This window comes from Neoarius graeffei, chromosome 9 (genome assembly GCF_027579695.1).
Source record: "Neoarius graeffei isolate fNeoGra1 chromosome 9, fNeoGra1.pri, whole genome shotgun sequence".
NCBI lineage: Eukaryota > Metazoa > Chordata > Actinopteri > Siluriformes > Ariidae > Neoarius > Neoarius graeffei.
The window spans coordinates 56,999,085-57,025,862 of NC_083577.1; the positions used below are offsets into that span (position 1 = coordinate 56,999,085).

The 26,778-nt window shown below is 40.0% G+C and overlaps 1 protein-coding gene across 4 annotated transcripts in view; it reads left to right on the forward strand.

Moving 5' to 3' along the window:
- The window catches only part of dgkh (diacylglycerol kinase, eta), a 121,704-nt gene that overhangs the window by 350 nt on the left and 94,576 nt on the right, over positions 1-26,778 (forward strand). For 3 of the 4 annotated variants that reach the window (XM_060929898.1, XM_060929894.1, XM_060929895.1), the window contains exon 2: positions 4,695-4,853. In XM_060929898.1, the coding sequence (XP_060785881.1) occupies positions 4,695-4,853 (159 nt within the window). Of the gene's footprint in view, positions 1-4,586; positions 4,854-26,778 lie in introns of those variants that run through there. The other variant, XM_060929897.1, reaches the window with a different exon arrangement.

The window sequence follows — 26,778 nt, forward strand, 5'->3', positions numbered from 1 at the left end:
AAGGCTGCCGCTCGGCGCTTTCCTGCTTTTGTTGCGATCGGAGGAAGGGAGAGGATGATGGACGCGGAGAGCCGACTCCAGACAGGCTAACTGCGCTTAGAAAGCGAACCTGAGGGGCTGTTTAGAGAAGCTGGAAACAGTTGCACGGCTTGCGCGCTGTTCCACTGGGGCTGTTCAGAAAGGAGCTCCGAGTCAACTGCATTCAGAGAGTTGGAGGAGTTCAGGAGAGTCCGTGTCATTTTACATCCAAGGCTGGTGTAATTCAAGAAAGAAAGAAACTCACAGAACAGAACAGTACAGAATAGACGAGAGAAGAGAAAATAATCTTTCGCCCGTAGTCAGCTGGGATAGGCTCCAGCTCCCCTGCGACCCTGTAGAACAGGATAAAGCGGCTAGAGATAATGAGATGAGATGAGAATAGTAAACAGTATATAGAAAAGTGCAGAATAAACTAGAGAAGAGAAAATAATATAGAACAGAATAGTAAACAGTATATATACTAGTACAGGATAGACTAGAGGAGACAAAATAATATTGAATTGAACAGAACAGAATAGTAAACAGTATATAGAATAGTACAGAATAGACTAGAGAAGAGAAAATAATATTGAACAGAATAGAATAGTAAACAGTATATAGAATAGTACAGAATAGACTAGAGAAGAGAAAATAATATTGAATAGAATAGTAAACAGTATATAGACTAGTACAGAATAGACTAGAGAAGACAAAATAATATTGAATAGAATAGAACAAAATAGAATAGTAAACAGTATATAGACTAGTACAGGATAGACTAGAGGAGACAAAATAATATTGAATTGAACAGAACAGAATAGTAAACAGTATATAGAATAGTACAGAATAGACTAGAGAAGACAAAATAATATAGAATTGAACAGAATAGAATAGAACAGAATAGTAAACAGTATATAGAATAGTACAGAATAGACTAGAGAAGAGAAAATAATGTTGAATAGATTAGTAAACAGTATATAGACTAGTACAGAATAAACTAGAGAAGAGGAAATAATATTGAATTGAACAGAATAGAATAGTAAACAGTACATAGAATAGTACAGAATAAACTAGAGAAGAGAAAATAATGAATAGAATAGTAAACAGTATATAGAATGGTACAGAATAGACTAGAGAAGACAAAATAATATTGAATTGAACAGAATAGAACAGAATAGTAAACAGTATATAGAATAGTACAGAATAGACTAGAGAAGGGACAATAATATAGAATAGTAAACAGTATATAGGATAGTACAGAATAGACTAGAGAAGAGACAATAATATAGAATAGTAAACAGTATATAGAATAGTACAGAATAAACTAGAGAAGAGAAAATAATATTGAATCAAATAGAACAGACTAGAATAATATACAATGATGTAGAATAGACTATAATATAATAAAAGTATATGAAATAATATGAACTAGAGAATAGAATAGAAATATAGAGAATAATGTGGACTATAATAGAATCAATATAGAACAGAAGAGAAAAGAGTAAATAATACAACAGAATATACAGAATAGAATGGAGTAGGAGAAAATAATAGAATATTGAACAGAACAGTGGTGGGTTTCCCAAAAGCCTCTTAACGTTAAGAGCATCTTAACTAGGAAAGAGAGCATTCATTGTGTTTCTTGCTCTACCATTTAAAGATGATCTTTGTGCTGCGATGCTTTTGGTAAACTCAAGCCAGAATAGTATAAAATGATATAGAATAAAATAGAATAAAATATATATAACAACATGGACTAGAGAACAGAATGGAATAGTATAGAATATACCAGAAAAAAAATAGTGTGTCGAGTAGAATAGAATAAAATGACGTGGAATTGAATAGAGAGTGGAACTGTAGGCTATAGAATAAACAAAACAGAATAGAATATAGAATAGAATTTAAATGTTTACAGTGAAATAAAGAATAGAACAGAACAGAATAGAGCAGAAAATACTCAGAGTAGAAGAGAATAAAAATATCTAGACTTGAATAGAATATGGAAGTGAACAGAATAGAATGATATAGAACAGATTCAAATGTTTGTAGAATAATATGAAGTAAAGAATAGAACAGAATGGAATAGGATCGAATAGAGCAGAAACATACATTGAGTAGAATAGATATTCAGAATTGAATAGAGAACTGAATAGAATACAGAACAGAACTGAATGATATCGAATAGGATCGAATTGAAATGTTTATAGAATAAGGTTAAATAAAGAATAGAACAGAATAGAACAGTATAGAATAGAGCAGAAAATACTCAGAGTAGAAGAGAATAAAAATATCTAGAATTGAATAGAATATGGAAGTGAACAGAACAGGATAGAATGATATAGAATAGATTCAGTGTTTGTAGAATAATATGAAGTAAAGAATAGAACAGAATGGAATAGGATAGAATAGAGCAGAAACATACATTGAGTAGAATAGAATAAAGATATTCAGAATTGAATAGAGAACTGAATAGAATACAGAATAGAACAGAACTGAATGATATCGAATAGGATCAAATTGAAATGTTTATAGAATAAGGTTAAATAAAGAATAGAACAGAATAGAACAGTATAGAATAGAGCAGAAAATACTCAGAGTAGAAGAGAATAAAAATATCTAGAATTGAATAGAATATGGAAGTGAACAGAACAGGATAGAATGATATAGAATAGATTCAGTGTTTGTAGAATAATATGAAGTAAAGAATAGAACAGAATGGAATAGGATAGAATAGAGCAGAAACATACATTGAGTAGAATAGAATAAAGATATTCAGAATTGAATAGAGAACTGAATAGAATACAGAATAGAACAGAACTGAATGATATCGAATAGGATCAAATTGAAATGTTTATAGAATAAGGTTAAATAAAGAATAGAACAGAATAGAACAGTATAGAATAGAGCAGAAAATACTCAGAGTAGAAGAGAATAAAAATATCTAGAATTGAATAGAATATGGAAGTGAACAGAACAGGATAGAATGATATAGAATAGATTCAGTGTTTGTAGAATAATATGAAGTAAAGAATAGAACAGAATGGAATAGGATAGAATAGAGCAGAAACATACATTGAGTAGAATAGAATAAAGATATTCAGAATTGAATAGAGAACTGAATAGAATACAGAATAGAACAGAACTGAATGATATCGAATAGGATCGAATTGAAATGTTTATAGAATAAGGTTAACTAAAGAATAGAACAGAATGGAATAGTATAGAATAGAGCAGAAAATACTCAGAGTAGAAGAGAATAAAAATATCTCGAATTGAATAGAGAATAGAATAGAATATGGAAGTGAACAGAATAGAATGATATAGAATAGAATGTTTGTAGAATAATATGAAGTAAAGAATAGAACAGAATGGAATAGAGCAGAAACATACATAGAGTAGAATAGAATAAAGATATACAGAATAAAACAGAACCGAATGATATTGAATAGGATAGAATTGAAATGTTTATAGAATAATATTAAATAAAGAATAGAAAAGAATAGAATAGTATAGAATAGAGCAGAAAATACATAGAATAGGAAAAAAAAATATATATATATATATATATACACACATATGTATATAGAATAATATGAAATGGAATAGAATATCTCATGAGATTCACAGCTACTTGAATCCTTGTTATTAACCCAATGCATTAACAAAAAATAAATGATAAAAATATTATCTGTTCATATCTCTTCTTGTGTGGCATACTTATCAACTTATTCAGGATCAATTTTATTCTGTAATGTAAATAATTTCTTCACTGACCATTGAAGCGAGTTTTAAGGGGAAAAATTGTATGTATATATATATATATATATATATATATATATATATAAAATTTAATTCCCTTATTTATTAGTAATCAAGGGTATACTCAGAACACGTCAGTTCTTAAGGGTTCTGCGGTTCTGCTGATGTCCCTCATGGGGGACCATAAAAATTACTCTGTAGAAACTTAAAGCTGAATGTTTGTCAGAAACGATTCAAGGGAAAAAAGCCTTCGAGGGTGATAAGAACCCTTAATGTATATACTTAAACACACACACACACACACCTTGAGCAAAAATGTGTTAAGATAAATGTCTGTCCAGCTTAATCTACAATCGGTATAAATAAATTAGTATCACACGCCTAAACGAACCTGTAGGACACAGTTCAGAGTGTAATGTTGTTGATGTAAAGTGAGAGAGACAGAGAAGTGAAGAGAGTGCGCACAGCCTAGTGCCCTAAGTAGGCAGTGTAGAGAGACATCTGTTGCAGTGTGAGTTTGAGTCACCGCTAGGGTCTGCTGCAGAGATTTCCTCCCGCTCTCTTGTAATAATAACAACAGTAATGATAATAATAATAAGGTGTGTGTGCTGTGTAGCCTGTCTCTCTCTCTCTCTCAGGCTGTGTGTAAGCGCGAGCCGAGCCGAGCCTTTAAAAGCCCGCGACAGGGAGCGCTGCTTACAGAATACCCGTGGAAAATGCTTACAGTGTGCTTTTATAGGGCACAGTGAGTAGGATTGAGCTCAGTGCATGGGTAGTGGTAGGAAGAGAGGAGGAGGAGGAGGAGGAGGATGACGGCGAAGCGAGCCGCTGTGGAGCCGTTGTGCGGCTCTCCGTGGCTCGTGGACCGGAAGGGAGCAGTAGCGCGTGCTCACCGCGGTTCCGCTCTCCCGCACCAGGAGCCCCGTGGGGCAGCCGCCACTCAGCACAGCAGCACGGGCTCCGGGGCCGCTGGAGGATCGGGGGCTGGAGAGGAGTCTTCGGACAGCGAGGGCGAGCAGGAAGGGCCGCAGAAGCTCATCAGGAAAGTGTCTACATCCGGCCAGATCCGGAGCAAGGTAAGCGACCAAAATGCTGCACCGTCAGCTGTGATCATAACCCACAGTGTATGAATTGTGATGTGACTTTTGAGATAGCTATGCATCCCCAATTCCCACTGCTTACACATGTTCATGTTATGGCCTGCCTGCATCACACCAGTCTACATGACCGACCAAAACCACACATATAAACAATTCATCCTCTCTCTCTCTCTTTTCTTTTTATCTATGCACTCTTTGACTATTATTAACATGATGTACACTAAACTGCTAAATTGTTCCTGGAACAAACCTGTTGATGGGCCACTTGTTGCAATAACATGGTGTTGGGATTCAGTCACTCGTGAGCATAACGTCATCATACACAAACCATTGTTTTAAAACACTTAAGAATTATTACAGTAAAAAAAAAAAAATCCAGTTTGTTGTTTGAAATATTTCTCTGTGCTTGTTTAGGCTCCTAGTCACCGACCTCTAAACATTCCAGATCCTCATTTCCATCACTATGATTCATTTGAAAAAACAAACCCATTTCGCCTAATACTGTCGTAGACTACTTGTTGCTCTTTAAGCAGACTGTCCAGCACTCAATTAGGTGCCACCTTGGACAAAATGACTGCACAGAAACTCAGTGACATTAAAAAGTTCCTCTTTTCTGCCTCGTACGAGATCCGCTCAATTATTGACTGCTGCTCTCTAGCCTCACTGCATTATTTAAGAAGGCTATATTTAGAGGCTCGCTGGTCTGGATCATGAACCGATACAAGAAGGCTTTTGACATGTTAATTAAGAGCCTATTACACACACCAGATGGGTAAATAGAGACTCCTTAAAATGTTAACAGGAATGAGTGAGCTCTTTCAAAATGTCATTCCATCCCTCATCTTCACATTTCTCGATTGAACACAAGACTACATCAAGACAATTAATAACTAAGGTGTTTCCCTCGTGACATACAGTGGGGCAAAAAAGTATTTAGTCAGTCACCAATTGTGCAAGTTCTCCCACTTAAAAAGATGAGAGAGGCCTGTAATTTTCATCATAGGTATACCTCAACTATGAGAGACAAAATGAGAAAAAAAATCCAGAAAATCACATTGTCTGATTTTTAAAGAATTTATTTGCAAATTATGGTGGAAAATAAGTATTTGGTCAATAATAAAAGTTCATCTCAATACTTTGTTATATACCCTTTGTTGGCAATGACAGAGATCAAACGTTTTCTGTAAGTCTTCACAAGGTTTTCACACACTGTTGCTGGTATTTTGGCCCATTCCTCCATGCAGATCTCCTCTAGAGCAGTGATGTTTTGGAGCTGTCGCTGGGCAACATAGACTTTCAACTCCCTCCAAAGATTTTCGATGGGGTTGAGATCTGGAGACTGGCTAGGCCACTCCAGGACCTTGAAATGCTTCTTACGAAGCCACTCCTTTGTTGCCCGGGCGGTGTGTTTGGGATCATTGTCATGCTGAAAGACCCAGCCACGTTTCATCTTCAGTGCCCTTGCTGATGGAAGGAGGTTTTCACTCAAAATCTCACGATACATGGCCCCATTCATTCTTTCCTTTACACGGATCAGTCGTCCTGGTCCCTTTGCAGAAAAACAGCCCCAAAGCATGATGTTTCCACCCCCATGCTTCACAGTAGGTATGGTGTTCTTTGGATGCAACTCAGCATTCTGTCTCCTCCAAACACAACAAGTTGATTTTTTACCAAAAAGTTCTATTTTGGTTTCATCTGACCATATGACATTCTCCAAATCCTCTTCTGGATCATCCAAATGCTCTCTAGCAAACTTCAGACGGGCCTGGACATGTACTGGCTTAAGCAGGGGGACACGTCTGGCACTGCAGGATTTGAGTCCCTGGCGGCGTAGTGTGTTACTGATGGTAGCCTTTGTTACTTTGGTCCCAGCTCTCTGCAGGTCATTCACTAGGTCCCCCCGTGTGGTTCTGGGATTTTTGCTCACCGTTCTTGTGATCATTTTGACCCCACGGGGTGAGATCTTGCATGGAGCCCCAGATCGAGGGAGATTATCAGTGGTCTTGTATGTCTTCCATTTTCTAATAATTGCTCCCACAGTTGATTTCTTCACACCAAGCTGCTTACCTATTGCAGATTCAGTCTTCCCAGCCTGGTGCAGGTCTACAATTTTGTTTCTGGTGTCCTTTGACAGCTCTTTGGTCTTGGCCATAGTGGAGTTTGGAGTGTGACTGTTTGAGGTTGTGGACAGGTGTCTTTTATACTGACAACGAGTTCAAACAGGTGCCATTAATACAGGTAACGAGTGGAGGACAGAGGAGCCTCTTAAAGAAGAAGTTACAGGTCTGTGAGAGCCAGAAATCTTGTTTGTTTGTAGGTGACCAAATACTTATTTTACCGAGGAATTTACCAATTAATTCATTAAAAATCCTACAATGTGATTTCCTGGATTCTTTCCCCCCATTCTGTCTCTCATAGTTGAAGTGTACCTATTGCCGCTTTTCCACTACAAACGCGGCTGAGCCGTGCCGTGCTGAGTTGGGCTGAGTCGAGCTGAGCGGGGCTGTTGGAGTTGCATTTCGACTACAACCGCGCTGAACCGTGCTGGCTGGAAGTGGGTGGACACATTGGGTGGAGTTAGCGAAAGTGGGTGGACGTCACGTGATGTCGTTAAGCAGCGCAAACAGTGACATCAGTGATCTTTTAAGCGGTAGTCTCACGACCCGAATAGTAAACAATAAACATGGAGGACATGGTGTCGTTAGTGTTGCTGGTCTTGGTGCTGTGGCTTGTTGTCACCGACAATGCCAACAGATACTGGCAAGAGCGTATAGATGAGGCGAGGCGCATAAGGCTTCAGAAATTCTCGTAATTCGTAATTATTCTTCTTCCGGGTTTGCGGTGTTTACAGATCCCAGCGTGCTCGTGGGGCGTGTGTGGGCATGTGAGGACACTCCTCCTCACCAATCAGTGCACAGGGGAGTGTCTGCTCACGCCCCCAGCCTCACTCGGCTCGGTTTGGCTCGCTTCAGCCCCACTCCAAAACGGTGCGAGTTTTAGGGGCTAAGCAGGGCTGAAGCGAGCCGAGTCGTGCTGTTTTTTGGTAGTCGAAACGCGAGCCGTGTCGGGCTGAAGTGAGCTGAAGCGAGCTGAAGTGAGCTGAAAAAGGGTAGTGGAAAAGGGCCATAAGATGAAAATTACAGACCTCTCTCATCTTTTTAAGTGGGAGAACTTGCACAATTGGTGGCTGACTAAATACTTTTTTGCCCCACTGTAACGGCATGAAACAAATGCAAAACTTTCATTATGCTTTTTGCATACAACATGTGCTTTTAACAAGAATATTAACAATATTTGAAATCTTTCCTTTTAAAATGATCAGCAGAGAGCTTAAAGGGATGTTTATATACGTACTGAGTTACTAATCTGACTTTAACACAGAGGCTTTGGAAAGAGCAGTTTTGTTCACATTCATGGCTTTTCTAATTTTTTTTTTTAAATAATGCTTGAATTCTCGTGGTTGGAGTTTCTCCGGTAATGTTAAGAGAGCAGTTTGCTGTCAGCCCCTTTACAAGCCCTAACAGGACAGCTGCATCCTTAGTGGGGAATATAAGCAGACTTTGCCTGGTATATTAATTTCTATGCATATGAGCAAAAATAACCAAAAACACAATACTTGATATGCATCACGACAACAACAAATGAACAAACTGCCAGCAAGCAGTAGTACTGCACTGACAATAAATGTAAAAACAAAAGTTTGATGATGCAAAATCATGAAGGGAACTGTTGTTTTTTTTTAATCTATGCAAAATTTTCTGATTTATAGTTATTCTAGTTATAATTACGCTAATTTTACTGCCTACTGTATACAAGTGAAGTCTCAGAGTGTATCGTGACAAAATGTATCATGATACTGATATGATATTGTCATATTGCAAAGTCATTACACAGTATATCCTTTTCAAAAAAAATTTGTAAAGTTGAGAAACTTGAAAAATGAGAAAGAAGTAAGTCTTTTTTTCTGGTAGCTGCCGTAACCGGGCTTGTTTTAACTGGGTCTGTGCCGAAGCAGACTGTGCACTGGGCTGTGATATGTGCAAATTAGCAGTAATGGAGCACACAGCCTCTGAGTGTTCCACCTCATTGTTTGCACAACTTGGCTCATCATAGAGACTGTCTATGGCTTCCTGCCTGCTCCTCATACACACACACACACACACACACACACACACACACACACACACACACGCACACACACAGCTGTCCAGATGCTGTGGATCTTTTACTGCAGGGGTGCAATGGCAGTTTTTCACCCTGATTTGCTGATGCCATGGCGACCAGCTGGTGGGCCTCCATCTTCATCAGAATAGCGTGTAGGAGCAGAATGCTTCGGGCAGGATACTCAGCGGCTTTGCACTGAATAAGCCTTCGGACATGAAAACAAAAATGAAGAAAGACTTGTTTTAATCTCTTTGTCTTATGATGTGTAGATTCGGTTTCCCTAGCAACACACCTCTTAGTGTTTATTCAGTAGACTTCCCACTCAACGCTCAGGCTATTTGTGATGCCAGTTTACAGGTTTTCTACAAAAGCATGGTGTAGAAATTGTGCAACACAGCTGCCTTTGAGAGGCAAATATCAGTTTAAAGAATGTTAAATATTTTTAATATTTTTTTCTGATAGAATTGATAGGATGCATTTTAAAAGTAGTGATATTTGATTCTCATTATATATATATATATATATATATATATATATATATATATATATATATATCTATATATATATAATTCTCATCATCTCTAGCCGCTTTATCCTGTTCTACAGGGTCGCAGGCAAGCTGGAGCCTATCCCAGCTGACTACGGGCGAAAGGCGGGGTACACCCTGGACAAGTCGCCAGGTCATCACAGGGCTGACACATAGACACAGACAACCATTCACACTCACACCTACGGTCAATTTAGAGCCACCAGTTAACCTAACCTGCATGTCTTTGGACTGTGGGGGAAACCGGAGCACCTGGAGGAAACCCATGCAGACACGGGGAGAACATGCAAACTCCGCACAGAAAGGCCCTTGCCGGCCACGGGGCTCGAACCCGGACCTTCTTGCTGTGAGGCGACAGCGCTAACCACTACACCACCGTGCCACCATATATATATATATATATATATATATATATATATATATATATATATATACAGTGCTCAGCGTAAATGAGTGCACCCCCTTTGAAAAGTAACATTTTAAACAATATCTCAATGAACACAAACAATTTCCAAAATGTTGACAAGACAAAGTTTAATATAACATCTGTTTAACTTATAACGTGAACGTAAGGTTAATAATATAACTTAGATTACACATTTTTTCAGTTTTACTCAAATTAGGGTGGTGCAAAAATGAGTACACCCCACAACAAAAACTACTACATCTAGTACTTTGTATGGCCTCCATGATTTTTAATGACAGCACCAAGTCTTCTAGGCATTGAATGAACAAAATGTCGCCAACTTGCAACATCAATCTTTTTCCATTCTTCAACAATGACCTCTTTTAGTGACTGGATGCTGGATGGAGAGTGATGCTCAACTTGTCTCTTCGGAATTCCCCAAAGAAAATAATTTCTTTACACCACAAAGGTGAAGGCTACAAGAAGATCAGCAAAGCTTTACTTATCAGTTAGAATACTGTACCAAAAGTAGTACAAAAATTTAAGAAAGATGGAACTGCAACCATCTCACAGACGTCTAGGTCGTCCACGGAAGTTAACACCTTGACAGGAGCGCCTTCTGATGAGAAGGATTGAAGAAAATCGGCACGCAAGTTCACTGCAGTTATCTAAAGAAGTAGAAAGCCAAACTGGGGTGACTATTTCCCGTGACACAATACGGCGTACACTGCAGAGGAATGGCATGCATGGATGCCGTCCACGAAAGAAGCCTCTCCTAAAGCCCAGGCACAAAAAAGTCCGCCTAGAGTTTGCCAGGGCCCATGCTGACAAAGATGAAGACTACTGGGACTCTATACTCTGGAGTGATGAGACCAAGATAAATGTTTTTGGAACTGATGGCTTCAAAACTGTATGGCGTCGCAAAGGTGAGGAATTCAAAGAAAAATGCATGGTGCCTACAGTGAAACATGGTGGTGGCAGTGTCCTTATGTGGGGCTGCATGAGTGCTGCTGGTGTCGGGGAGCTGCATTTCACTGATGGCATCATGAATTCACAGATGTATTGCTCTATACTGAATGAGAAGATGCTACCATCACTCCGTGCTCTTGGTCGTCGTGTACTGTTCCAACATGACTAAACACACATCTAAGGCCACTGTTGGATTTCTGAAGAAGAACAGGGTGAAAGTGATTCAGTGGCCAAGTATGTCTCCTGATCTGAACCCAATCGAACACCTACAGTATGGGGAATTCTGAAGAGACAAGTTGAGCATCACTCTCCATCCAGCATCCAGTCACTAAAAGAGGTCATTGTTGAAGAATGGAAAAAGACTGATGTTGCAAAATGTCACCAACTTGTTCATTCCATGCCTAGAAGACTTGTGCTGTCATTAAAAATCATGGAGGCCATACAAAGTACTAGATGTAGTAGTTTTTGTTGTGGGGTGTACTCATTTTTGCACCACCCTAATTTGAGTAAAACTGAAAAAATGTGTAATCTAAGTTATATTATTAACCTTATTTTAATGTTATAAGTTAAACAGATGTTATATTAAACTTTGTCTTGTCAACATTTTGGAAATTGTTTGTGTTCATTGAGATATTGTTTAAAATGTTACTTTTCAAAGGGGGTGCACTCATTTACGCTGAGCACTGTGTATATATATATATATATATATATATATATATATATATATATATATATATATATATATATATATATATATATATAATATAATTGATTGCAAAAAGGGTGACCATATGATATGTTTACTTGTATCACAGGCATTTTATGTATGTGTGTATATATATATTTAAAATTTTCATACTTCTCATTGATTCTGTCTGCAGATGCATTTATTAGTTATAATTTCTTTAAAATGGCTAAAATGTTCCCATGTTAAAAGCTTTTTCACAATTTTCCACTCACTCTTAATGATGCAACATTTATTTCAGGGACTGCTTACTTCATGACTGTGATACAAGTAAACATATCATGTGGTCACACTTCCCCATTTTGCAATCAACTTGCTGACTCCTGAGTTGAAGCTTATAGCCAGAAGAGCAGTGTGCGGTCTAGTTTGCAGTACTCCTGCTTTTGGCATTCTGATAATTCATGAGTTTTGCTTTCATGGATTGGAGCCTTTCTTTAACTGGAAGGACTCATCAGTTACAGACTATCCAAGACGCTTAGTTTTCTACACGTGTACCGAGAGTGTTGCGATACCATGAAATGCTTTCAGCATTAAATCGAGAAATATAGATTTCTATAATTTCTGTAAAATCGACTTATAAAAAAGTGTGACTGAGTTTATTTCCTAATGAATATAAACCCTCTGTACTTTTGAAGCACTGAAAGTCTAAGGTTACCCTGTTTTCGTCTGCAGTGGCGCAATTAGCCATGCAATGGGAGATTTTGATAGTGCAATTAAAACTATCAAATGCACACAGTTGGTATTGCATTTAGAGCTTAATGATGGCGTGTTAGACAATTCCCTACACACTTATCACAATATTGTTGATCGAAAATGTCATTAACTGTGCACTGAAATGAACCCAGATGCTGCAGACAGAAGTGTTAGACAAGACAAGGTTTACATGCTCTTCTTAAGTTTGATCGGATTTGCTTTGCTGTTAAAAATGACAAAACGGTAAAAGAAACCAAGAGACCATTCTACCATTCTCCCATATTCCTAATGTAAGAGTGAGTGCAGCTCAGAAAGCTCAGATCCAGGTGTATAGATAAGGAGGGGAAATCCATGATAACACTGATAGAGAGAACTGCAATCATGTCTGACAAGTCCTCTTATTGAGTTAGGGATATCTGCTTTGTCTGTGTCCTGTGCCCTGTGCTCTAATGCATGAATAAGATGCACTGTTGATGAGATAGTGGAGCTGGAAGAGTGGAATTGCCAAAGGCACGAAGCAGAATACACACCGTCTGTTTGTGCAGTTTGCTGTACAATCGGATCATCTGTCTTTCACACATAGGGCTGTAATTTCATGCAGGTGCAAGCGTAATTTGGTGGCATAACCAACACAATTCTAATTGCTAATTAGCTTACGCACAAGCAAATTTCCCCTTTTTTGTTCTCACTTGCTGTTTTTTAATGACAAACTTCGACGGTTAAAATCTACCAATAGAGTAACGGAGTAATCTCAGAACACCCACTCAAAGTTCTCAGGACCTCCTGTCAGTGTAAGCACAAAACTTTAATTTCCTGATCTCAAGAAAAGCCTTAAAAGTCCCATGCTATTTCCAACAATCCAGTTTATTTCATGAGAATAAGGTACAAACAGAACTTTTAGAGTACTAGCTAGTGTTGTAGTCAAGACCACCTAAACCGAGACCAAGTCATGACCAATGTATCGAGACAGAGACAAGACCAAGACTTTGAGGGGTTGAAACCAAGTCAAGACCGAGACCCAGTAAAGACCAGGATCCGGCCAGTGTGTGTGAAGGGGGGTGGGGAGGGGTAACAGCCATTAACAGATACATTTTGGTGGCACGGTGGTGTAGTGGTTAGCACTGTCGCCTCACAGCAAGAAGGTTCTGGGTTCGAGCCCAGTGGCCAATGGGGGCCTTTCTGTGTGGAGTTTGCATGTTCTCCCCTTGTCTGCATGGGTTTCTTCTGGGTGCTGTGATTTCCCCCACAGTCCAAAGACATGTGGTTAGGTTAACATGGGGCAGCCATGGCCTGAAGTTGGGCTGAAGTGCCCTTGAGCAAGGCACCTAACCCACAACTGCTCCCTGGGAGCTGTAGCATCGCTGCCCACTGCTCTGGGTATGTGTATGTGCTCATTGCTCACTTGTGTGTGCATGTGTGTGTTCACTGCTTCAGATGGGTAGATGCAAGAGAGGAATTTCAGTGTGTGCTGAAGTTTGTGCTTGAGTGTACGTGTGACAAATAAAAGCTTCTGCTTCTTCTTCTCTTTCTAAAACTAGAAGAAGAATTTAAATTAAAGCCGCAAGCGGCCTCGACGGGCCCTCGCGCCAGCGGCCAAGGGGGGCGGGGGCATGCGTCCCCGCGAAAGACCTTCCACAGCTTCTTCGGCAAGAGACATTACTCCCACAATGGCGACAAAGCACAGAATTGGACACAGAGTACACGGTGCGCTGAGATGTTGTCATGGACAGAAGATTTTATGCCATGGCTTCCAAACCAAATTAATGTATTTACCTCATCAGTCACCAAGCTATAGCTACATAGGATTGTCTTCTGTTAGACATCTATTAGTCTGTATGTAACGCTACAACACTTGCTCCCGACTGCCTACCCATTCCCCACAAGTCATGTGTGTTTAAGGCAACCAAAACAACATACTCCTGGTGCCTCATGATTGTAAAGACCTCTCCTGCAACTGCTACAGCGCAATGAGCGCCCCCAGTGGTGAAAGTTCACCAAATTTGGTATACATGTCAAGGGACCTATGAGAAGTTGTTTTGTCAAGTTTGATCAAGTTTGACCAATCAGAAGCCGAGATATAAATTGTTGCCTGAAAACAGTGCCCCCAGTGGCAAAAGTACAGAGAATTTGGCACATATGTCAGGTGACCTGTTAAGAGTGTGCGTATCAAGTTTGATCAAGATTGAGAAAATAGAAGATGAGATATTGATTTTTGAAGAATAAATTTTTTGGTTTTTCCCATGTCAGTAGGTGGCGCTATGCTGTACATGAGCGATTATGAGTTGGAAAAATAAGTGTCTACAACAGCAACGTACTATCACAAGGTAGTGGTGTGAAGGAGAAGCATTATGGAATTATTTACCAAAAACCCGTTTTGGAGCAATTGCGTTGGCCAAAAACAGCGCCCCCCATGGACGAAAATTCCCAAAATGTGGTGTACATGACATGGGAGGTAGTAAGAGGGTGGCCGTGAAGTTTGACCAAATTTGAGGAAAGATTGGAATTTTTGCCCAAAAATAGCGCCCCCAGTGGCGAAATATCACAGAAATTGGGTAACATGTCAGAAGCCCAATGAGTGATTTGCGTGTGAAGTATGAGCAGTTTTGAGCAATTAGAAGATTTGTTATGAATTTTTAAGCAGGTAAAATTTTGCATTGAAAATTGATTGACGTATAACTTCTGAACGGTGTATGCTACGTGAAACGTATTTAGTAACTTTTGTCAGCCATGTCTGTAGATGATGTTTATCAATTTTGGTGACATTCCAATGAACGGTCTAGGGGGAGTTGCGCCGTCTTCGTGGCCATGCATTTCGCACAAAAGTGAAATTACCCCACTTCCTCTTGGGCGTGGCTAATGCATTGGCATTACATTTTTGTCCGGCTTAGTGAGATACATATGCGTACCAAATGGCATGCCACTACTACAAACTACATGGCAACCAGGCACCGTTTTGCGGGAGGCCAAAATCACAACGAGTTAGGGGGCGCTAAAGAGGCCCTGAGGCCCGCCTGGATCTGGGCTTCTGGTTCTCAGTAGCGGTGGCAGTCTAAGAAAAAGGAGCAAAATTTCGTGCGTTGTCGACCATGGCAAGCGCCCCAATAAGGGTCTTGTAAAGAGTTTGCCTGCCAAGTTTGACAAATCAGAAGCTGCAATATCATTTCTGAAATCACCAGCACCCCCAGGGGCGAAAGTGCACAAAATTTGGCGTACATGTCAGGTGAGCTATGAAGAGTTTGCGTATGAAGTTTGATGACAATTGAGTAAATAGAAGATGAGATATAGATTTTTGAAGAATAAATTTTCTGGTTTTTCCCATGTCAGTAGGTGGCGCTATGCTGTACATGAGCGACAATGAGTTGGAAAAATAAGTGTCTACAACAGCAACGTACAATCACAAGGTAGTGGTGTGAAGGAAAAGCATTATGGAATTATTTACCAAAAACCCGTTTTGGAGGAATTGCGTCGGCCAGAAACAGCGCCCCCCATGGACGAAAATTCCCAAAATGTGGTAGACATGACATGGGAGGTAGTAAGAGGGTGGCTGTGAAGTTTGACCAAATTTGAGGAAAGATTGGATTTTTTGCCCAAAAATAGCGCCCCCAGTGGCGAAATATCACAGAAATTGGGTAACATGTCAGAAGCCCAATGACTGATTTGCATGTGAAGTATGAGCAGTTTTGAGCATTCAGAAGATTTGTTATGAATTTTTAAGCATGTAAAATTTTGCATCGAAAATTGATTGACGTATAACTTCTGAACGGTTTATCCTACGTGAAACGTATTTAGTAACTTTTGTCAGCCATGTCTGTAGATGATGTGGATCAATTTTGGTGACATTCCTATGAACGATCTAGGAGGAGTTGCGCCGTCTTCGTGGCCATGCATTTCGCACAAAAGTGAAATTACCTCAGTTCCTGTTGGGCGTGGCTAATGCATTGGCATTACATTTTTGTCCGGCTTAGTGAGATACATATGCGTACCAAATGGCATGCCACTACTACAAACTACATGGCACCCAGGCACCTTAATGCGGGAGGCCAAAATCACAACGACTTAGGGGGCGCTATAGAGGCCCTGAGCCCCGGCCAAGTTTGGGCTTCTGGTTCTGAGTAGCGGTGGCAATTCTCGGAACTGGTACCAAATTTCGTGCGTTTTTGCCCATGGCAAGTGCCCCGAAAATGGCCCAACAGCGGAGAAAAATAAAGAAGAAGAAGAAGACGGAAGAAGAAGAAGAAGACGGAAGAATAATTAAAGCCGCAAGTGGCCTCGACGGGCCCTCGCGCCAGCGGCCAAGGGGGGCGGGGGCATGCGTCCCCGTGAAATACCTTCCACAGCTTCTTCGGCAAGAGACATTACTCCCACAATGGCGACAAAGCACAGAATCGGACACAGAGTACACGGTGCGCTGAGATGTTGTCATGGACAGAAAATTTTATGCCATGGCTTCCCAACCAAATTAATGTATTTACCTCATCAGTCACCAAGCTATAGCTACATAGGATTGTCTTCTGTTAGACATCTATTAGTCTGTATGTAACGCTACAACACTTGCTCCCGACTGCCTACCCATTCCCCACAAGTCATGTGTGTTTAAGGCAACCAAAACAACATACTCCTGGTGCCTCATGATTGTAAACACCTCTCCTGCAACTGCTACAGCGCAATGAGCGCCCCCAGTGGTGAAAGTTCACCAAATTTGGTATACATGTCAAGGGACCTATGCAGAGTTGTTTTGTCAAGTTTGATCAAGTTTGACCAATCAGAAGCCGAGATATAAAATGTTGCCTGAAAACAGCGCCCCCAGTGGCAAAAGTTTACAAAATTTGGGAGATATGTCAGGTGACCTGTTAAGAGTGTGCGTATCAAGTTTGATCAAGATTGAGTAAATAGAAGATGAGATATTGATTTTTGAAGAAAAAATGTTTTGGTTTTTCCCATGTCAGTAGGTGGCACTATGCTGTACATGAGCGATTATGAGTTGGAAAAATAAGTGTCTACAACAGCAACGTACTATCACAAGGTAGTGGTGTGAAGGAAAGCATTATGGAACTATTTACCAAAAACCCGTTTTGGAGCAATTGCGTTGGCCAAAAACAGCGCCCCCCATGGACGAAAATTCCCAAAATGGGGTATACATGACATGGGAGGTAGTAAGAGGGTGGCCGTGAAGTTTGACCAAATTTGAGGAAAGATTGGAGTTTTTGCCCAAAAATAGCGCCCCCAGTGGCGAAATAGCACAGAAATTGGGTAACATGTCAGAAGCCCAATGAGTGATTAGCGTGTGAAGTATGAGCAGTTTTGAGCAATTAGAAGATTTGTTATGAATTTTTTAGCATGTAAAATTTTGAAGTGAAAATTGATAGACGTATAACTTCTGAACGGTTTATCCACCGTGAAACCTATTTAATAACTTTTGTCAGCCATGTCTGTAGATGATGTGTATCAATTTTGGTGACATTCCTATGAACGGTCTAGGAGGAGTTGCGCCGTCTTCGTGGCCACGCATTTCGCACAAAAGTGAAATTACCTCACTTCCTGTTGGGCGTGGCTAATGCAGTGGCATAACATTTTTGGCCGGCTTAGTGAGATACATATGCGTACCAAATGGCATGCCAGTACTACAAACTATATGGCAACCAGGCACCTTAATGCGGGAGGCCAAAATCACAATGACTTAGGGGGCGCTATAGAGGCCCTGAGCCCCGGCCAAGTTTGGGCTTTTGGTTCTGAGTAGCGGTGGCAATTCTCGGAAGTGGTGCCAAATTTCGTGCGTTTTCGCCCATGGCAAGCGCCCCGAAAATGGCCCAACAGCGGAGAAAAATAAAGAAGAAGAAGAAGAAGAAGAAGACGGAAGAATAATAATAGTGAACTCTTACAAGAACAATAGGGCCTTCGCCCATAGGGCTCGGGCCCTAATAATAGTGAACTCTTACAAGAACAATAGGGCCTTCGCCCATAGGGCTCGGGCCCTAATTAGTCATAAATATTGTTCATTGCATTTGAAGCAGTAAGTTTTACATCCAATAACAGTAACGATATTAAGAAATAAATAAGACAATGCACAGGCAATTTAGTTTCATCTCTGCATTTTGACCAGACTTGAAATAAAATCCCGAGTCATCTATATCGGAGTACGAGACAAGACTGAGCAAAAATGCTGTTGATTCCGAGACGAGACCAATAATTTCAAGAAGTGATCTTGAGACCAGCCTTGAGTACGACAACATGACTACAACTAAATACAACTGACTGAATTATTTTATCTGTAACTTAGTGTGGACACTATGACAAAAATATGATATTATAGTACTTGACATTTCTGCAATGCATGATATCTATCCTGATATCTAAGTTTGCTTCTAAATTGCGAGCAAAACAGTAATGTTGCATTTAAAAACGCAGTGAAAAATGTTCATTGACACATTTATTTAATGTTTGCAAAAATAAATTCTTTAACACTGAAATAGGGCGGCACGGTGGTGTAGTGGTTAGCGCTGTCGCCTCACAGCAAGAAGGTCCTGGGTTCGAGCCCCGGGGCCGGCGAGGGCCTTTCTGTGTGGAGTTTGCATGTTCTCCCCGTGTCCGCGTGGGTTTCCTCCGGGTGCTCCGGTTTCCCCCACAGTCCAAAGACATGCAGGTTAGGTTAACTGGTGACTCTAAATTGACCATAGGTGTGAATGTGAGTGTGAATGGTTGTCTGTGTCTATGTGTCAGCCCTGTGATGACCTGGCGACTTGTCCAGGGTGTACCCCGCCTTTCGCCCGTAGTCAGCTGGGATAGGCTCCAGCTTGCCTGCGACCCTGTAGAAGGATAAAGCGGCTAGAGATAATGAGATGAGATGAGACACTGAAATAGAGGGGGGCAGCACGGTGGTGTAGTGGTTAGCACTGTTGGCTCACAGCAAGAAGGTCCTGGGTTCGAGTCCAGTGGCCGGCGAGGGCCTTTCTGTGCGGAGTTTGCATGTTCTCCCCGTGTCCGCGTGGGTTTCCTCCGGGTGCTCCGTTTTCCCCCACAGTCCAAAGACATGCAGGTTAGGTTAACTGGTGACTCTAAATTGACCGTAGGTGTGAATGTGAGTGTGAATGGTTGTCTGTGTCTATGTGTCAGCCCTGTGATGACCTGGCGACTTGTCCAGGGTGTACCCCGCCTCTCTCCCATAGTCAGCTGGGATAGGCTCCAGCTTGCCCGCGACCCTGTAGGACAGGATAAAGCGGCTACAGATAATGGATGGATGGATGGATGAAATGGAGGGGAAATAAAAATTCAGCTTCCAATCCGAAATCTGAGTTTGTAATTGGTATTAAGACGATATCTCAGAAAAGTGTACTGTCGTATGTTTAAGTAATACTGAGTGTGATTACACTGAATATCAGCAAGGCTGTGGTTTAGCGATATTCAGTGTAACCGCACAGAATGTCTAACAAAAAGTATTTAATACCAGTTTTACCAAATGTATCGTCTGCATGAAGATAAAGAACAAGCCTAGAGTTTGAACACACATGAAAACACATCACTGATGTAAAATGGATAAATGGAATTTACGAGCATGCCAAGTATCACTGCAAATGTCACAGTCACGACTGACTTTTATTAAAAGAAATGAGAGAAGCTGATTTGATTGGATGCCACCTAACCACACCCCTTCATAATATATTCATTCTAGCCCAACCCTCCCCCTTTTTTTTTACAGTTTCGCCACTTTTTGCTAGGTTTTTGCTTGTGCTAATGACCACAAAAATAAGTATGGAATAAAAACACAGTGGTTATATTATGTTATAAGAAATTATAAGAAAATAATCAATAATGGGGTGGTGTGATATCCCTGTTTCAACCCTGAGGTTGATAATTTTCCAATAACAGCACGTCTTGAAGTGTTTTGTTCTTATTGCACAGCAATTTGCCATCAATTAAAAGTTTTTATTGATTTAAGCATACCTTTTATTCATTTATAGGTGTATTTAATGTTGTGGAATGTTTGCCAATCAAGTTCATTCCTGTTATCACTTGCATTATAGTAACTGTAAAGAGTCATTTCCTTAACAGCCTGTCTTCTTTCCACAAAGAAACCGCAAAGCTTTTCTTAATTCTTTTGTTTTATTTATCATTTTTGTGAGGGCGGCACGGTGGTGTAGTGGTTAGCGCTGTTGCCTCACAGCAAGAAGGTCCTGGGTTTGAGCCCCGTGGCCGGCGAGGGCCTTTCTGTGTGGACTTTGCATGTTCTCCCCGTGTCCGCGTGGGTTTCCTCCGGGTGCTCCGGTTTCCCCCACAGTCCAAAGACATGCAGGTTAGGTTAACTGGTGACTCTAAATTGACCGTAGGTGTGAATGTGAGTGTGAATGGTTGTCTGTGTCTATGTGTCAGCCCTGTGATGACCTGGCGACTTGTCCAGGGTGTACCCCGCCTTTCGCCCGTAGTCAGCTGGGATTGGCTCCAGCTTGCCTGCGACCCTGTAGAACAGGATAAAGCGGCTACAGATAATGAGATGAGATGAGATCATTTTTGTGACTCCTTTAAAAAAAAAACACCTAATTGAAAGCTGCACTATATCAATGATTACACACATTTTTAAAATCAGTGTATGTGGATTATCCCTCATATGTAAGATTTTTTTTTCCGTAGAAATATTAATGTATTCGACCAAACTCATTGCTATAAACCTGTGATTTGTCATGCAGCCGTAATGTCATATACATGCGGTTAAAGAGAATTAATCAAAACATTCTGCCCAGTCAGATTAGAGAATTAAACAGTGTTGTGGTATTATGAGGATATACTGTATAACTCAGCAATCAGATGTTATTTTTGTGATTTACTTCACAAACCATTAATTTCATGGGAAATAAGCCTTTCTCATATGTATTATGGGCTACGTTCATTGATTTACGGTGGGGATTTTACAGATCAGCTCTGTTGATAATACAGGGAGTAAAGACAGAAAGCCTGAGTTACTGGGATCCTGTTTGGAGACACAAGATTAGACAAAGCTTCTCCATTCAAATATGACTCCGTGTTCTTTCACAAGGAGTCTGTAGGCAAAGCATTACCGAGAAAATTGCTCTCGGAGGAGGTTGAAACAGCCAATATATTCCCCTCGTTAAGTCATTTCCATTTTCATCCTAATTGGCTTCAGTTGATGTACAGTGTTTCCCAACTCACATGATTTCGTTTTGCAGTGATTGATCAGTTTATGGGGCGGCACGGTGGTGTAGTGGTTAGCGCTGTCGCCTCACAGCAAGAAGGTCTGGGTTCGAGCCCCGTGGCCGGCGAGGGCCTTTCTGTGCGGAGTTTGCATGTTCTCCCCGTGTCCGTGTGGGTTTCCTCCGGGTGCTCCGGTTTCCCCCACAGTCCAAAGACATGCAGGTTAGGTTAACTGGTGACTCTAAATTGACCGTAGGTGTGAATGTGAGTGTGAATGGTTGTCTGTGTCTATGTGTCAGCCCTGTGATGACCTGGCGACTTGTCCAGGGTGTACCCCGCCTTTCGCCCGTAGTCAGCTGGGATAGGCTCCAGCTTGCCTGCAACCCTGTAGAACAGGATAAAGTGGCTAGAGATAATGAGATGAGATGAGATGATCAGTTTATGGTCTGTGCCTGTGTCAAACCCTAATATCGTCTAAAATGCCACTGTATTTAGCTATGACAGTTGATACTTGGACGTGCCATGTTTTGGCCTATATTCATAGGCAATATGGAAGATATATGTTTGCATTATGTGTGTATATTGGGGAGGGGTGGCAATCCCGAGCTAGCCTCTTTTCTTTGTTAAGTAGCTTTAATGGCTGTTCTCCTCCCCTCCTTCCCCTGCTGACTGTATAGCAGTGTTTCAGTGGCTGTCATTCCTTCCGCCGCCCCACGCCTGAGCGTCCTGACCAGTGTAATTGTTACCTTGTGTGCTGCCTCCTCTGTACACAATGGCTGTGTGTCGCAGGAGATGGGAAAATTATGTGCAACATTTGACAAGGTGTAATTGCTGGACCAGTTTAAACCCTGCTGCAAAGTTTTAGCGAAAGTGGTATTTTTAACTTCCAGAGCGGCAACAGCGTGTTTGTGTTAATGTGGGGCCTTGATCACGCTCTGCTAACATGAAGCCTGAAAAGTCATCACCAGGGAGGTAACGTGTCCCTGCTGCTCTTTGTGATTTCACCAACGATCATTTATTTTTCAGTTGGTACTTTGTGCCATCCATGAAACTGAAGCGTCTCAGGTTGTAACTGTTTGCTGGGGAGAATGGGTGAAGATATGCACCTGTAGCATCACTGTAAACGCATAGCATTAAAGACTTACGGTTAAGGTAGGCCTCGTTAGATTTTAATGGTGAGAAAATATTTGGGTAATTCCACATATCATTCCTAAAATACAACTAGCTTTCATAAGCTCAAAGCAGATCTGTCTGTCACTGTGACGGCATTGGTTTAAATCCAGTCTTCCAAACGAATCCATTTTCTGAATTCAATATTCACCCAAAAACAAAAGCACTAGGTTCGTATTTACTACCTTTGTAATAACCTTACTTTAGATTGAGCGGCTCACTGATTTCCCTATTTTCTCGACTGAGAATTAGTAATCCCTGTGCTAGTTCCTAATTAGACTCAAGGCCATTAGCGACTGCAGAAGACAATGGCGAGAAAGCTTGGTGTGGCAGTTGATATGCAGGCCATTAAGTTCGGATTAGCCTGTGGGTAATTGCTACCACAGAAAATGTATTCTTTCAATTTCAGTTTATGCCACAAAACCCCCACAGGCCCAATATTGTAGATATCGTAGACAGATCACCACCATGCACAAAGGGATCTTATTTGCAGAACTCCAACCACTTACTAAGACTAAAAAGGTTTGTTCATTTTTTATTTATGCGATGCTGGTACTTGCATCCATTTCAAACCTGGCCTGATTGACACTATCACATTGTATTTGTTCATACAATTCATTAAATTGTTCTATAATGTATTGGTTTGACATGTTGAGGACATTTTTAGTGTTTTCTTGTTCAGTTTTACATTACGTAAGCAGTGAATCAAGGGAGGCCAAGCCCAAACTTTCCTATTGATCGAACTCTAGTATGTCTTTTGTAAGGTTTGTCTAAGCTGTCGTCACATGTACATGTGTTACACAACCTGACTGTAAATTATTTGTATTTGAGAGCATCAGGATTGACTATTCGATTCCATAAACAGACCTAATCAGTCAGGTAGAAAGTACTGGGAAGAACAAGGTTCTTCAATATAATCAAACAATATTTTAAACATAATGTATATAAGCATATCAGGTGAAAATTTAAATTCAATCCAAATTGCTTGAAACTGGTCTCATTGAATTCAGAATTGAATGCAGAACAACATACTTTTTTACATAATTAAAATATGTTTATCCGTTCTTGAGATATTACAAATCAAAGATAAAAAAAAACAGCTTAATTTTTGGAAAACTGACATAACATTATGTATTTGCATAACATGGTCAAAAATGGGCCTTGTTAACTAATGAGATCAAATGTTTTTTCTTAATATCTTTTATATTGTTCAAGATATTTACATGGAAATTGGCAGGCACATAGATGGTTGTATACCGAATACAAACTTTGAAAAGTTAGTAAAAACAAATCATGCAAATTAGCATTTAATGAGTATGAATTATGCTAATTAGATAAAAAATTAATTGGTACACTCAGTAAAAAGTAATAAAAGATTATTTCTAATACCCTCTTTGCACTCTGTAGAGCTTTGTATTTCTCAAAAGTAGGAACTACTAGTGTTTATATTAAAGAATATAAATGATTCTTATTTTGATTAATATTCACAGCTTTCAAGGCGAACCTCGGAAAAACTGTGAGCCACATCCAATAAACAATTCCAATTCACTGAACTGAAATTGACACTCACGTTTCTGACTTCCAGTGTTTTAAAATCTCATTCTGACCATGAAGATCTCAATATTTTTCATCAAAACAACTCCGGTTATATTCTAAAATAGTTATTTATTTACATGAATCAGTTTGATTTGAAACATAAATCGGTAAAGCTATAAAAACTCACTTCAAAGTCTCCCGTGAATCATAACATCAAAACTAGCAGACGGAAAATTTTGCTGAATACTTCATCAGAAACAGAGAGCTAGAGAACATCTCTATAAAAGTTATCTGATTGATATTCACAAGTAATCCTGCCGGAAACCCATCAGAAGAGAGAGATAGAGTCTGACCACTTTCCTGTGACTCAAAAAGCACTGGCAGTTTCCCAGAGTTTTTACTCTGTTGTTCCAACTTCAACTTGCCGTTACTCCCAAAGTACTGAACAGATCTTAACAAGACAAATTTCTTTGGAAAGCAGAGATTATAAGCTTTTTAAATATTCAAGAGTTAAATAATGATAGATTTGGAAACTTAGATGAGCGTCTGCATGCACAATTTTCACAGCATGAGTAGCGAGCATCTGATACGCCTACTGTATAATATTTTAAACAATATTCTTAGTCAAGGAAAAAAGAGCAAAGAATAGTTGAATTATTTGTAGCCAGTGACTATATTTAGTGTAGCAGTATGTATAGCATTATTCATTTTTACATATTTTTTGATCTATTAAAAGGTTTATTGTTCAGTAAACTCTCTGTGAATTTTATTATATTCATTTTAATTAATTATAATGTCGATCATGTCTTTGCACTCGCTTTTTATTATTTAAAAGACAGACAGAAATCTTATCGACTTACAAGTTTCGTGTAGATATATAATATGACCCTTATGACTCTATGACTCTACATAAAGCATAAGTGCATTATTACAGTGCTTATACAATATTCTATTTTTATATTATTATACAGAGTGTTTCAAAAAATTTGATATTATTTGAGATGTAAATATCCCAGAAACTACATAGTCGAGGCAAATGAAACTAAACAGGCTTAATCTTGAGCAATATAAGATTTATTCCTCGAAATTTGAATGAGAAATTCAAAGGTATGTAGATTCCATGAACGATTTCACAAATTTTCAATATGCGTGCCGCCTGAGACACCACACACGTCAAGTCGGTAGTCCAGCTCTTGCCAAACACGCTGCAACATGTCTTTGGTAACAGTCTTTTCTGGTAACAGTGCATTTTTAGAGAAGTCTCTCATAAATGCACGCTGCACAGTCTTGTTCGACTGTGTTCGAGCGTACTCGAACACACAAAACGCCTTTTCTTTTCCAGTGAATGGCATTTCTATACCTAAAAAGATACAAAAAAAAACATTAAACATAAAATTTTGACCTGTTTCCACACATGCTGTTAAAATTTGAGGTCATCTGAACGAGAATTGGCAAAGTTATTAGATTGTGAAATGATATCAAATTTTTTTGAAACACCCTGTACTATAAGAGTGACATCAAATCCAGAGAAAAAGCAAATAAATAATAAGGGTTTGTATGATAATTAATCATCTAGTGAAAGTGTATGATTGTAAAATTAATTGTTTAGTCATATGCCTAGGCTTTGAATCAGAGAGAGTAAATGGATATGTGTCTGACCCTGTACACCCCTGTATTGTAGATGAGGGAGGTGAAAGCAATCCAGTTATTATGAGCACTTACAGTTACGAATGTGTATTTAACAGCGCCTATTTCCATGAATTACGCAATACCAGAAGGATGAAGTGTTCATCTTTTCCTGAGTTTATTCCAAAGAAAGAACAGACTCCAAGGTGAGTCCTGAAGTCAGAGACTTATTCATCGTGTTGCAGAAGTAGGAACAGGAAGCCACGTACTGTATGTGTATGTGATGTATGCGTCAAGCAGTGTTCCAGTGAAGCATTGGATATGAAATGTCGTCCTCTTTAAATCAACATACTTATACTAACAAGGTACAACTAACAAGTTGCCTAGCCATTAGATAAATATGTGAAAATTCTCCTGTTCCTAGTTAAACCTTTGTAAATTCTTCCCTTAATTCAGTTCAGAGGTTGACAGGCAATAAGAGCGTATAGCCAAAAATCATCAAGGAGTTGTGTTTACTGCAGCAGTGTGCCCATCTTGGCACTAGGTACATCCTCTGTGTGTGTGTGTGTGTGTGTGTGTGTGTGTGTGTGTGTGTGTGTGTGTGTGTGTGCGCGTGTTGCAAGCACAGCAGGCGTGTGCCAAGCAGTGAGATAGAGAGGCTGGATATCCTCAGGGACAGGATGGAGGCCTGTTTTCTTCATTCACTTTCTGTACAAACTCCTGCTTTGTGCTCCCCTCCGAACACAGCTGCTGCCCTCATTGCTGCCTTAGTCTACATGTGTCCACACACACACACACACACACACACACACACACACACACACACACACACACACACACACACAGAGAGAGTACTTTTTTGTGTCTAGTAGATGGGGTTACACAGAGTTGTGGTGTACTGTAT